The sequence below is a fragment of the Anser brachyrhynchus genome (genome assembly GCF_964034855.1).
Source record: "Anser brachyrhynchus genome assembly, chromosome: 7".
Lineage (NCBI taxonomy): Eukaryota > Metazoa > Chordata > Aves > Anseriformes > Anatidae > Anser > Anser brachyrhynchus.
In genome coordinates, this window is record NC_137701.1 from 25,547,343 (window position 1) to 25,560,038 (window position 12,696).

The window sequence follows — 12,696 nt, forward strand, 5'->3', positions numbered from 1 at the left end:
CGACATCCGCAGCCGCGCTTCCCAACACAGCGCCCGGGGGCCGGCAGCCACCGTGCCCCCCGCTGCCCTGCCTGCGGCTCTGGCCCTGCTCCTCCTCCTCCTCCCTCGAGCCCACAGCTTCGCCTCCGGCCAGCCGGGAGTTTTCTAAGTTTAGATGACTTTTTTCCCCACCCCGAGCCTGGGGTGATGCTGAGATGATGCAACCCCGCAGATGTGGGCTCCGCAGTTGTGGCTGCGCTGCCTCTTGGGGAGGCTGCTGTGTGTTCACATCGCCCTCGGATGGTCCTGGGGCGGCCACAGCCCTCCCGAGGGTGCCTGTGAGGTGGCACAGCCGCTGCTGAACGCTTGCGGCGTTGTGGTTTTTGGTATCGTGCTGTCCCACGGCTGAGGACGTGGCCAGGGCTGAGCCTTCGCCGTCCCTGCAGCAGTCACCTCCTGGCCGGGGCAGTGCCTTGATCGCTCACGGCGTGGCTGGACACCCAAAATCACCGGTCCCCAGCAGGTCGCTGCACGTTTCCAGCAGTTTCACAAGGTCCAGCCAAGCCAGGGCCTTGGGAAATCTGCTGGAACCTGATCTGTTTGTCCTGGCCACGCCGTAACTCGGCTCCCCCAAACCAGCTGCCTTGTTATTGCTTGCAAAGAAAAAGGAGCTCCCAGCCCGGCTCTGCCTGGGGAGCAGCACTGCTGGTTTTCACGGGAAATGCAAACACTGGGCCCGCAGGTGGCGTGACGGCTTTGGGCTGGAAGTAAAATATTTCTCTTTACAGCCGTGGTCGTGGGGAGTTAAGAGGCAGAACCCAGTTGGCAGCTTAGCGTGCGACAAAATGAGTGGTGACGGGTCTGTACCCGAGCTAACGGGCTGCCCTGCTGTAAGCCTTCGGTGAGCGGAGGAGGCCAGGTGCTCCCGTGCGTGGTTTGTTGGAAGAACTTTGCATCTGGCCCATCCTCCCCAGGGAGGGTCATCTCTCCAGGCGAGTCAAGGAGAGAGAGAGGTTGTGGTGGTTGTGGGTCTCCGGAGGTCTGCCCAGCCCAAAAGGGTTCCTTCCAGCGGCTGCTGCTGCTTCACTTTTCTTTTTTAAAGCTTTCATGGAGAGGGGAAGGGAGAGAAAGCTGTTGTGCTGCCCTCCAGCACACCCGGAGTTTTCGGCAGCGGGCGGACTCGTGGGCTGCAGTTACAGGCCAGGTACTGACTTGCAAGGGAGGGCAGCAAGCATCCCACCGCGACCTGCAGGCTGAGCTACCAAAAGGTGTCTCCGTTCTTCCTGGTGAGTTCCCAACGAAGCTATAGCAGATGGAGGGAGGAGAGCGCTCCCCAAACTGCTGCTGGGTGCTGAGCCACAGCCTCAGCCCTTGTCCGGAGCCTGGCGGGGAGATGAGTTTGTGTTCTGGAGGTGCTTGTGGCTTTTGGAAATCCCGTAGAGCATGTAATGCCTGTTGCCTTCCCTGGGAGAAGGCAGTTCTGCATCCCCAAGATACCGCAGGCCCTTGTGCAAGGAGGGGGGAGCTTGCTGCTGGTAGCACATGGGCACGGCGGGCAGCAAGCGCTTTGAGGGCAGAGCAAGCTGAGCTAAAGGGTGGTGCTGGCCTGGGAACAAGCATTTATTCTGCAAACTTGTTTGTTCGTTTTCTGTCGAATTGAGGAAACACTTCTGGGTGAGGGCGGAGGTGGGAGTTTGGAGCGGCCTTTTCGCAGGAGCAACAGCCCAAGTCTTTTGGGGTGGAATGGGGGCTCTGGCCACCTTAGCTCACAGAAAACAGACCTGAAGATCAAACCTCTTCCCTATCTTGTTTGTTAAGTTCTGATAGACACTGGCACTGTTATGCCAAAATGCTCCTCACCTTAGGGTGCGGCAGTGCCTGGATGGCCGGTGTAATCCTCTCCATAAGTTTCTCCCCTTTGTCCTATGGTGGGCACGTGGTGCCTGGCACCAGCTCTGGCTGGCCACACCACGTGAATCTCCAGTGGTTATTTGCTTAAGGCTTTTTCTTTTTTCCTTTTTCCTTTTTCCTTTTTTTTCCTTTTTCCTTTTTTTTCCTTTTTCCTTTTTTTTTCCTTTTTCCTTTTTCCTTTTTCCTTTTTCCTTTTTCCTTTTTCCTTTTTCCTTTTTCCTTTTTCCTTTTTCCTTTTTCCTTTTTCCTTTTTCCTTTTTCCTTTTTCCTTTTTCCTTTTTCCTTTTTCCTTTTTCCTTTTTCCTTTTTCCTTTTCTTTCTTTAAAGATTTATTCCTCCTATCACACACAAAAAGCATGAGGGTGTTGAGTGGCACTGCTCCTGCACCTAGAGATGGGTTTCGATGTTTGGCACCGCTGACTGGTCTAATTCACACTGGTGTGAATCCAAAAATAAATTTCATGGCTGTGTTTTGATTATGCAACTTTTTCTCTAGTGCAAATGAGCTCAGAGTTTGGCCTCGCTGTTACTGCAGTAAGCCGAGCCTGCACATCCAGCACTGATGGGATTTTAATTTTTCCTCGTTATTCCTTTCAGTCATTGACAGCCATCAGGCGAGGAGAATTTCGGACACGGCAATGAGGACTTCCAGCTCTCTCGTGGGTGACGTGGAGCTTGTGACGATGCTGGCCAGCAGCAGGGAGCCAGGGGCAGACCATTTCGGTTCCCCCACCAGCACTGGGGCCTTCCCCCTGCCAGGAGCGGGGGGCACAGCGAGCAGTCCCCCTCCCGGTGAGTGCTGAAGCTCAGGTTCCCACACCAGCAGGACGGGGCTGTGCTGATTGCCCTGTCCCCATTTCCACTTTTTTCTTAACACCTCTGGGTGAAATAAGTGTCTCACTGGGATAGGAATGTAAAGGTTGTCTTAAATTTTTTCGTTCCTCATTTTTCCCCCTTTGAGGACTTGAACGGGAGCTGTCACATCCCAGGCAGCTGCTCCAGCTGCCAGCTACTCTTTGTCCTGGTGGGAGCACTCCACGCCTCGCACATTTGTAGTGGTTTTAAAAAAGTCTGGGTTTCTCTTGCCCTGTAGACAAATGCAGACAAATTTTGAAATCCTGACATCCCTTTTTTGATGGCAGAAATCCCTTTTTTGATGACAGAAGCCTTCTGTTCCCAGCAGTCCCTCTAGCTGCACGTGCTATGAGAATTAGAGGAAATGTGGGCAATGCTGCTGTGACCCTACTTACTGCATGTCATAGTGCTGGGTACCGCTGTGGGTGATGCTGCTGCAATCCCATCCGAGACACGTTAACCTGGTCAGCAGGAATATTCATTTCTCTTCTTTCTTGCTCTTTGTAGCTGCTGGAAGCCAGGTGAGAGGCAAGAGGGCGCTGGCTTCTCCTGGAGACCCTGCAGACACAGAGACGATGCCAACAGCGGGGCCAGCCTGGTCCTCGTCCCCAGCTTCACGGTCTCATAGGGTGCTCCCCAGCACCCCCGTGCCTGGCTCCCCGGGGCAGCCCTCGTCTTCCCACCATGCTCCCAGCACCCAGACTGGTGTGAGCAGTGCCACGCTGCACTCTGGGGATGCCACGGGGAGCTCTGCAAGCCCTTCGCTTACAGCATTGCCTGCCTCCGAAAACACTTCCAGAGGTGAGCTCTGCTGGCCCACGGTTCCGTGTTGTATCTCTAAAATATCTCTGGAAGCCAGGGACCTTCTCCCACCACGCTCCTTGCCCAGGCACTACCTTTCCTCTCCCCCGTGGTGTGGTGCTGGTTACGTGCCTGAGAAGCTTTCAGATGCACAAGCAGTGCCCATGATCACAAGCATTTGCTTGCTACAGGAGTAGGGGTGTGTATGGTTCCTACTGCCTTCTAAGGACAGTTATGGGCTATTTTATGGAAAATCTGAGCTTTCCACAGAAATGCTGATTTATTTATTTATTTCAGTGCTTGTTATTGTTCTGATGGTTAGCTGAAATTCCTGGCAGAGACCACGAAAAAGCATTTGATCAAAAAAACCAACATTTTCCATTACCCAAAAAAAAAAGGCAGGTAGAACCTTGGGACCTTATCAGTACCTTTTCATCAGGGTGGGGGCCCACAGCAGCACAATCTCCCCGCTGGCCCACTGCTGGCTGCAGAGCAAAGCCCAGCTTCCCACTCAAACCACACCGCAGCAGGGCCCTGTGCTTCAGACCCGATAACGGGTTCCCCACAGGGGTCCTGTGGGGAACACAGATCAGCCCCAACCTCTGCAGCCTCCTTGGTTGACCTTCCCTGGGCCTTCCACATCTTGCCTGGCTTTGGGAAGCCTGGAGCAGGCAAGCTGGTTACTCCACCATTTGTAGACTTTTCCATGGGGGCTTCAGCGCGGTGCTCTCGTGGCGGCAAGCCACAGTTCTTGCACATGCAGTAATTCGGGTCTTCCTGAATGGAGGAGGGGATTCATGCCTTTCCAAAAGAGCATTTCGTCCAGATTGAAAACTTCCTTTGCTTAATATCCATACGTGCAGTGTAAGCATCTGGGAAGAAAATGGATCCATCTGTTTATAATTTCATACATATAAATCCAGCTCTTTTATTGTGCCGTAGCCGCTGGAAGCAGCTACCAGCCGTCCAACAGCTCAGCATCAGAGAAGAGAATTTGGGGGTTTCACACCACCAGTGTCTCCATGTCCACGACAGCCACCAGAGGTGCTGGGAGGACGTTACGGTCTCTGCCAGCCAGCACCGGCCTGGCCCATGCAGCAGAGATTTCCACCTCTGGTACGGAAACCATCGCCTCTCCAGACCGGACCTGGTCCCCTGGCCCATCTGTGGGAGCAGAAGCTGGTGGTGGCACGGGTGCCATCGTATCCTCCACAGCCCTGCTGCTCACCCACTCGTCATCTGCCTTAGGCAGCGCTGCCACGTGTGAGTTTTGATAGTTAGCTGTATAACTCAGAACATTATTTAAAGAGTCTTTATAAAAAAAAAATACATCCTTTCTATTTTAAAGAAAGGAGGAATAATATTGTGCTTGGCACATTCTGTACATTTAAAAACATTTCACAGAAGTGAAAGTATGGATAAATATTATTCTTGTTGGAAGAGGAGGATAGATTTTTTGCTCAAAACTTTCAGTTGAATTTTGCAAGCAATTACTTCAGGAGTTCCTATGTAGAAACCATTTTTTCCTTGTCCTAATGATTTCCCAGTAGTAAATATTTCCGTATTGAATATTCACACATACGTTGTCTGTACCTAGTGATACCGGGACGAAACCTACCCAGCTGTTATAGTTTATGAGGTTTTCTATTTCCTCTCTGCTTTTTCAGCTTTTCACAGCAGTCATGGACCCAAGAGCATCCCAGCCACAGGAGAGGCAATGCTGCGCTCGGACGTGCCCCCCGCACTCGCCAGTGTGGCTGTAGGAACACTGGGGTCCCCCTCGAGCTCTGCCACCAGCCCTGACCCCTCCAGCAGTTTGGGACAGACCTTGTCCTCCTCGGTGGCCAAGGCACACCAAACTGATGGCTGGCAGGGAGACACAGACCTCACTGAGCATCCCCAGGAGCTCACCAGCTTGCTGTCTGCCTCTGAACATGTTTTTACAGGTAATGTGGTTAGTCTGAAAGATGCCTGCTTTGTGGCTGGAGTAGGTTTTGCATCCCTGATCTTCATTTTTTTCCCATAGGTATCACCATCAGTCACTGTTGGATGTATGTGTATTTTTATTACCAGCTGCACTGGGACTAGGGGAAGGGTGGAAATTGTTTTCAGTTTTGAAAAACTGCAAAGTAGCGGTGCCCTAGTTGCTATTGAAGTTCCCATACTGAGAAAAGCAGCCATTGTTTATAAATACATATGAAAAAAAGACCACTCATCGTATGTGCAACTCTGTATGCGTAAGTCAAATCTGTTTTTATCCTATCTTAGGCATCAGAAGCAGCCGCCAACCAACTGACACATCGACGGCAGACAAAGAAACCTCAGCTTCCTCTACCACCAGTGCTTACGTTTCAGCCACTGCCACCGGGAGCGGAGGGAGGCTACCAAGGTCTGTCACAAACAGCAGCCGATGGGCGACAGAAGTCTCTGCTCCCAGCCGTGGCGTGTCCAGGACCTCGGGCACCATCGGATCCTCACCAACCTCTCCTGTAAGAGCGACCTATGGAGCGCGTGGGACCAGAGAGACCACAGGTTTCAGCCAGCCTGTGGAAGACCCTTTGCTGCCACACTCTCACTCTCCTGCAGAAGGTCCTACAGGTGAGCTCGAGTTAGAGGTGAAGTCCTATTTTTATGGGGAGTAGAAGGAGGGTAGTTATTTTATCCTGCGCTACCTGTGTATCACAAAACATTACAACTATGTCGAATATACTGTTAAGAAGGATGTAGCATGATTTCTGGGTCTGAAGGAATTCAGCTCTTTCTTGAGGAAAAAATTCGGTTTAGTGTTTTTACTTAAAAGGCACCCATGAAAAGTTTCCTTAGGCCAAGAAAAATAAGTTACTTTCAAATCATGATAATTTTTTTTTTTTACCATTTCCAGTTGTTATTGCAATTTCATAAGCAAGGGAACTAAGCACGTGGGGATTCAATCATGTCCCTGCAGTGCCGGGGACTAGGCTTCAGGTCCTGCGTTGTACCCAATGGACCATGCTGCTTCTCAGAAATGGAACCAGCTCAATGGATTTAAGGCAGCTTTGGATGTGGTCTCTGAGGTCCTTCAGGCCATTCTTTGCTCCTTGACCCGCTGTGGTGCTAAAGGAATCTGAGCCCACTTCTTCAGCCATGACCTTCACACACTGCTCAGCGTTGTGCCTGGTCTGAACTAAATTCGTGCCTTTTCTGGGTTGTTAAGATATGTGTTTGTTCTAGCAGCAAGGAGTGCCCTCAGGCACTTAATGGTGAAATCAAGTGCAAGGCATAGTCGTTCAGCAGTTTTTACATAACAGCACTTTTCCTGGCATCAAAACACATTTTTTTATGAGACAGATTTCTATGGGAAGGAGTCACATCTTTGGAAATTTCCTGTTTTCCCCGGATTTATGTCTTCTCATATTCTTCTACCTGTGCATGTACTCACTGCCTCTGGGTGCTACTGGAAGAAAGCTCATTTGTTTATTTAAAGTTTTACATATGTATTTTTTTTCTTGATCGTATCTTAGCTACTGGAAGCAGCCTTGCGTCATTCAGCATCCTGACAACGGAGAGGAGAACTGATTTTGACGCCACCAGCTCCTCCATGTCCACGACAGCCACCAGAGGTGCTGGGAGGACGTTACGGTCTCTGCCAGCCAGCACCGGCCTGGCCCATGCAGCAGAAATTTCCACCTCTGGTACGGCAACCATCGCCTCTCCAGACCGGACCCGGTCCCCTGGCCCATCTGTGGGAGCAGAAGCTGGTGGTGGCACGGGTGCCATCGTATCCTCCACAGCCCCGCTGCTCACCCACTTGTCATCATCTGCCTTAGGCAGCGCTGCCACAGGTGAGCTTTGACCCCGTAGGCCTCAAATACCCGCTGTGTGGAGGAGTGAGGGGACGTTACAAGGTGCTGGACAATGCTATCAGGTGTTACGGAGGAATGTTTCAGTGAACGTTAGCTAATTTTTGCATATAGTCACCAGAAAAGCCCAGCCTTATTGCAATGAGCCGCCTAGCTCCCGGCTTTATTGTGGTTTCTGAGGTAGCACCATTTCACGGCAGGCCTGCTGGCTGTGTGGGAGACAAGGCCGGTCAGCCCTGACTCCACCCAGGCAAACGAATGCAATATTTATGGATCCCGTCCAGCACAGCCGTGCTTTGTTTCAGGTACCAGGGAGTTACAGGGTGCTGTAGCCCCATCTCACTTTGCCACGGGCATCATGGGGCACACAGGACAGACTGGAGCAGTGTGGAAGGTCGGTGAGCACACCAGTGCTCCCACCCCTTGTTTTTGGTGCCCTCTTCAGGGTGCCGTCCTGTGAGCAGCCTTCTCCCCGATCCTCAGGTTGGAAAGGCTTGTCTTTGCAACTGGCATCTTCTCCAGGTTTAAATCTTCTCCCACCTTGTACCTTCCTGAGGGCGGTGAGGGAAGAGGGTGTGCCTATCTGCTTATATTTTAATATGTATAAACCCATTTTGCTTTGTCGTTTTCCAGCCGAAGGAGCTATAACATCAGCCAGGGTACGAAGCCTGCCTGATACTCTTCTGACCAGCATGCCCAGCTCCGTGACAGCCACCCGTGATGGGGAGAGGACTGTGGAGCCCATGGTGGACACCAGCACAGGCAGCTCTGCTCCTGCTCAAGCCAGCACCAGCTCCCTGGACATTGTCCTTCTGCTTTCTTCAGTGACAGAGCCCAGGAGGCAGAGAGAGATTTCACAGAGCAATGCTGACCTCATTGAGCTTCCAACAAAGCCACTGCCCGTGTTTCCTCCTGGTGTTTTGGTGCCTTCATCCTCACCAAGTGCTTCAGGTGGGTTGTGTGGGTTCCTGATTTGCCACGAAGGGCCCCTCATCCAAGTTCCTACCCTTGCTTTCTGGTTTTAAGCTAGATTTTCCATATTAATAACCCCAGTTTTTGATGAAGGAAGCTTGAGCATTGCAGGGCTGGTGAGTTATTCACCTCTGCATTGAGGCAACACTTCTCTTGCCAGGGTGCAGACAGCCTGGCAGCTTCTCAGGGCCACATGTACATAGAGCAAGTGTTTGAACTCAAGCATGAACTCAGCTGGGTTCCTACTGCACAGCTCTTAATATTCCAGCATGAAGTTTTCAAGCATCTTTATTATTATTATTATTATTATTTATTTATTTTTCTCCCTACATTTAAAATTCTGCCTTTTTCCCAGAGCCAGCACATCCTGCACTCCCTGGCCAGGGATAATAATATAATAAATATATGTATGTATGTCTATCTTTGCTTTGCAGTTCCAGAGAGAGGGCGGTGGCTTTCTGATGTTCCTACTGAGACTACGTATGTCTTGACTGTGCTCTCCACCCGTGGGGAGGGGACATCTCAGGATGAAGCTAACCGTGGCACATGGAGCACAGAAGTGGAAAGCCCCACATCCCACCCGGGCACGGTCGGAGAGCCCCACTCTGGCCCTCTCCCATCCTTCCCAGCATGGTCTGGAGGGGGACACGTCTCCTCTGACTATGCAGGGTACACAGAGCCCAAGGTCACCCTTTCATCCAGAGTCTCCACCTACTTCTCAGCCTCCGGTGAACCTTCCAGTGAGTCTTTCTGAACTTCACAGTCGTGGCTGAATTAGGACAAAGCCCCCTTCCCTCTCCCCCCAGCTCTTCCATGTGCTGATGTTTCCATCAACACCATTCAGAGCTGTTGTGGGTGTTGTGGATGTTATTTACAAGCTATGGTGCTTCAGCTCATTGGTATTATGTGTCTGCAGCTGTTGGTGTTTAACAGAAGCAGTCTCAGGAATGTGTCCTGTATCTTCTTGCTACAGGAGACATCTAATACCTGCCTGGGTTGGGGTGACAATTATAAGTAGCCTAAATATGCCACTGTGACTCTAAGGGTGCTGATTGTGCCTGTATATTTAAACACTCCTCTTCGCTTGGAGTACGCTTTATATGTTAAATCCGTATTTAAGGAAATAGATATGTGAGGGCTAGCTAATCTGTGTTTAATCTGTATTTATATGTGCAATTTTATTAATCTGCATTTCAAACTAGAATTGCTATAGAGCTCAAAAGTGCTGTCTGATCTGTGGTGGTAAAATCTAACACCCGATTTTCAATCCTATTTCAGCTGTGGGAAGCAGCCATCATTCCCCCAGCAGCTTGAGTATGGAGGAAGAGATTTCCAGCCCCTACACCGATCCCTCGTACCGTTCAGCCACGTTAGCTGGTGGTGGAGAGGGGACGCAGGTGACAAACGGTGATCTGGCCCATAGCACAGAGAGCTCCTCTTCCTACACAGAGACCGCCAGCTTTTCAGAGCCGATTTGGCCGGCTTCAGCAGACCAGAGTGGGACAGTCAATGCCTCAGTTGGCAGCGCGGGCTTCGCAACAGAGACTCTCTTCACACATTCTTCCGAGATAGCCACTGATTCATCTTTCCAAAATGATCTCACAAGTAAGTTAGTGTGTCCACATGTGTATTTTTTGAGGGTAAGAGGGTTCCCATTGTCTTGCATTTATCTATGTTGTGTTCAAAGCTCTCGTTCATTGGTACATGCAATGCCACCCGTGGCATTGCAACATCTGGGAGATGTTCTCATGTCTCCAAATGCTGACACAAACAGAGGCCTCAGAGCCAGGTCTCTCCTGGCAGGGTACTCATTCCAGAATTGAAGCCTCGAGCCTGAGCAGTAGCAGGAAAACTCTCCTGTTTTGATGGTCGTGGGGTTTTTTTTGCGTCCTAACTGGTTTGTTGTGGGTAATGCTTTCAGAAGCGTTTCATGCTGTAGGTCAGTATAAATTAAAGAGTCAGTAATAGAGTTACACCAAATTTTGAAATTTTAATATCCTCTTCTTTAATTTTTAGTGATTGCTGAAATTATATGTACATCCTGAAATTCATATTATAAGATTGACTGCTCCTTTGATGCTAAATAATCTGAATTTTTGTGTACTGTTGTGCTACTCATTTAGGATTTCCTGACTGCAAAGTTTTCAGTCAATGGGATCATGATAAGCTGAAAATTAACATAATGTAATAATTTCATCCTACAGAGGCATGGAATTCACTGTGTCTAAAAACAAACCGACTTAAGAAGATGGATGTATTTTAGTTTGGAAAGAAGGATAAGAGGGAGAGGGTTTTATATGAGTTTTATAAATAATGAGAGATAGAAAGAGCAGATGGGTTTTCCTGCTTAGCTTGCCACAAAACATCACAGAACGATAAGTGCTCAATCACATTAAAAAAGCAATACTGGAAGAAGAGATTATTTTAGAAACCTGCACGTTTCATGGGAGTTTTGTGTCTGGTAGAGTTCATCGTTTTAGAATGAGCTAAGGAGTGCAGAAGACTCCTAATTCAATAGCCACACTTGGATTGTGTTTTAAACTTTTAGATGAGTGTGGGCCTATTTATAGACAAGAACATTTCATGTATTTATCACATAGTTTTAATATGATATCAAAATATTTTTAATTTTATTCTGTCATTCTGATGTATTTTGTCCTTTACTGCAGGCTTTTCAAGTAGCCATCAGCCAGTCAGTAGCCTCGATGCTGAGAAAAGGACCTCAGTTTCTCATACGGATGGCACATACATTTCAACCACGTACACCAGAGGAGGAGAAAGGACCCTCCTGTCTATCTCAAATAGCAGCACCTCTGCTGACTCCTCCGAAAGTTCCACCTTTTTTTCAGAAATTTCAAACCCTTCTGACTCATCAAAATCTTCCATGGCACAGGACAGGAGGAGCAACGCATCCAGCAATGGCAGTTTTGTTGAACCATCTACGGAGCCATTGTTGGTGCACTCTTCCCAGCCATTGACTTCTGCTTCTGTAGGCAACACACAAAATACGACTCTCTTCGACGCTGACTCCGAGGTGTTGCCCACTGGCAGATCATCTCTATCTTCATCAGCATTTCCACCCTCTTCCTCAGCATCACCGCTGCATCACTCGCTCACATCAACACCGCCAACAACTTACCTGTTGGCAACATCAGAGCCACCCGAGATGCTGTCGTCCTCTGTGATGGCATCTTCAGCTCCTCTGCAGGCTTTGTCATCCTCTTTGTCCACTTCCTCACTGCTTTCCTCATCTTATTCATTATCATCGTTACTGCCTCTGTTTTCATCACCATCATCCATCTCACAGTCCGACGACAGGGCTAGAATAAGCACCCCCGTAGCTATGACTGCGGTCAGGCGTGTGCCCTCCACGGCCGCCGTGGCTGGCAGCTCACCCAGAGAGACCAGCAAGCATGGTGGTACTCACCAGCCCCCAAACACCACCACCTTCACCTCCACCACATCTCTCCCGCTCCCCACAACGCCCATGGAGCAGCTCGGTGGCCGCATCGCATCCACGCCTGCTCCCACGGTGGTAACAGAGAGCACCTCACCGAGAGCCGCCACCTCCCAGGGGGGCACCGCTGGGAAGGCACCGCCGCTGCTCACCACGGCCAGTGAAGCCCCGCGGGCAGTGCTGACAGATGCTCCCCTCAGCACCTCACCAAGTGCAACAAGCCACAGCGCCATCGTCCCTGCAGTAGCGCTGACCACGGTGAAACCCCTTGTGCTGACAACATCAGCCAGCCGCTGGCCAACCCCGACTGATGCTAGCACCACGAAAACCCACAGAGCTCAAACACCTGCTGCCACTAAACACGTTTATACCCCTGGTGAAAGGACAGAAGCTACGGATCTCACCACTGCAATACCTAGTAAGGTCGCCGAGGAAAATGTGCCTGCTACAAGTTCTCCTGAAGTCCCTCCAACCATTAAGACCACTGTGAGCATAAGAACTACTTTGGCTGCTACCAAACGCACCACCATCCCTCCACCAAGTAGCACAGCTGGCGTGAGGACATCTCCAGCAACAGGTAATGTGTCTAATGGTCCTCATCAGTGGTGGGGCCGGCAGTAGCTGGGTCCCATTTGAAGGGTCTTTGAAGGGTTACTTATGTGTGTATGACAAGTCTGTTTTCAGCAGCATTTGGGAATAAGAATTCTGTCTCCGTTCTGGTATTTTTAAGATAAGGGTTTAGCAATCATGCTGAGCTGCTGGGAGAAAAAAAAGAAAAAAAAGATGAACATCTTGGTGAATGTTTCCGATGGAAATGTTAAGCTGAAATTTGGGAATTTCAAAAAAATAAAGCTGATTGGCTTTCCAGGTAAGCTTAGGATG

General features: G+C 50.0%; 1 protein-coding gene across 4 annotated transcripts in view; it reads left to right on the forward strand.

Moving 5' to 3' along the window:
• The window catches only part of HEG1 (heart development protein with EGF like domains 1), a 45,155-nt gene that overhangs the window by 11,603 nt on the left and 20,856 nt on the right, over positions 1-12,696 (forward strand). For all 4 annotated transcript variants that reach the window (XR_013953859.1, XM_080600590.1, XM_080600592.1 and 1 more), the window contains exons 2-11: positions 2,488-2,682; positions 3,253-3,546; positions 4,489-4,809; positions 5,214-5,492; positions 5,815-6,144; positions 7,047-7,367; positions 8,019-8,336; positions 8,792-9,097; positions 9,636-9,962; positions 11,027-12,391. Coding sequence is in view for 3 of the 4 variants with exons in the window: in XM_080600590.1 (XP_080456716.1) it covers positions 2,488-2,682; positions 3,253-3,546; positions 4,489-4,809; positions 5,214-5,492; positions 5,815-6,144; positions 7,047-7,367; positions 8,019-8,336; positions 8,792-9,097; positions 9,636-9,962; positions 11,027-12,391 (4,056 nt within the window). In the remaining variant the exon portion in view is untranslated. The remainder of the gene's footprint in view (positions 1-2,487; positions 2,683-3,252; positions 3,547-4,488; positions 4,810-5,213; positions 5,493-5,814; positions 6,145-7,046; positions 7,368-8,018; positions 8,337-8,791; positions 9,098-9,635; positions 9,963-11,026; positions 12,392-12,696) is intronic.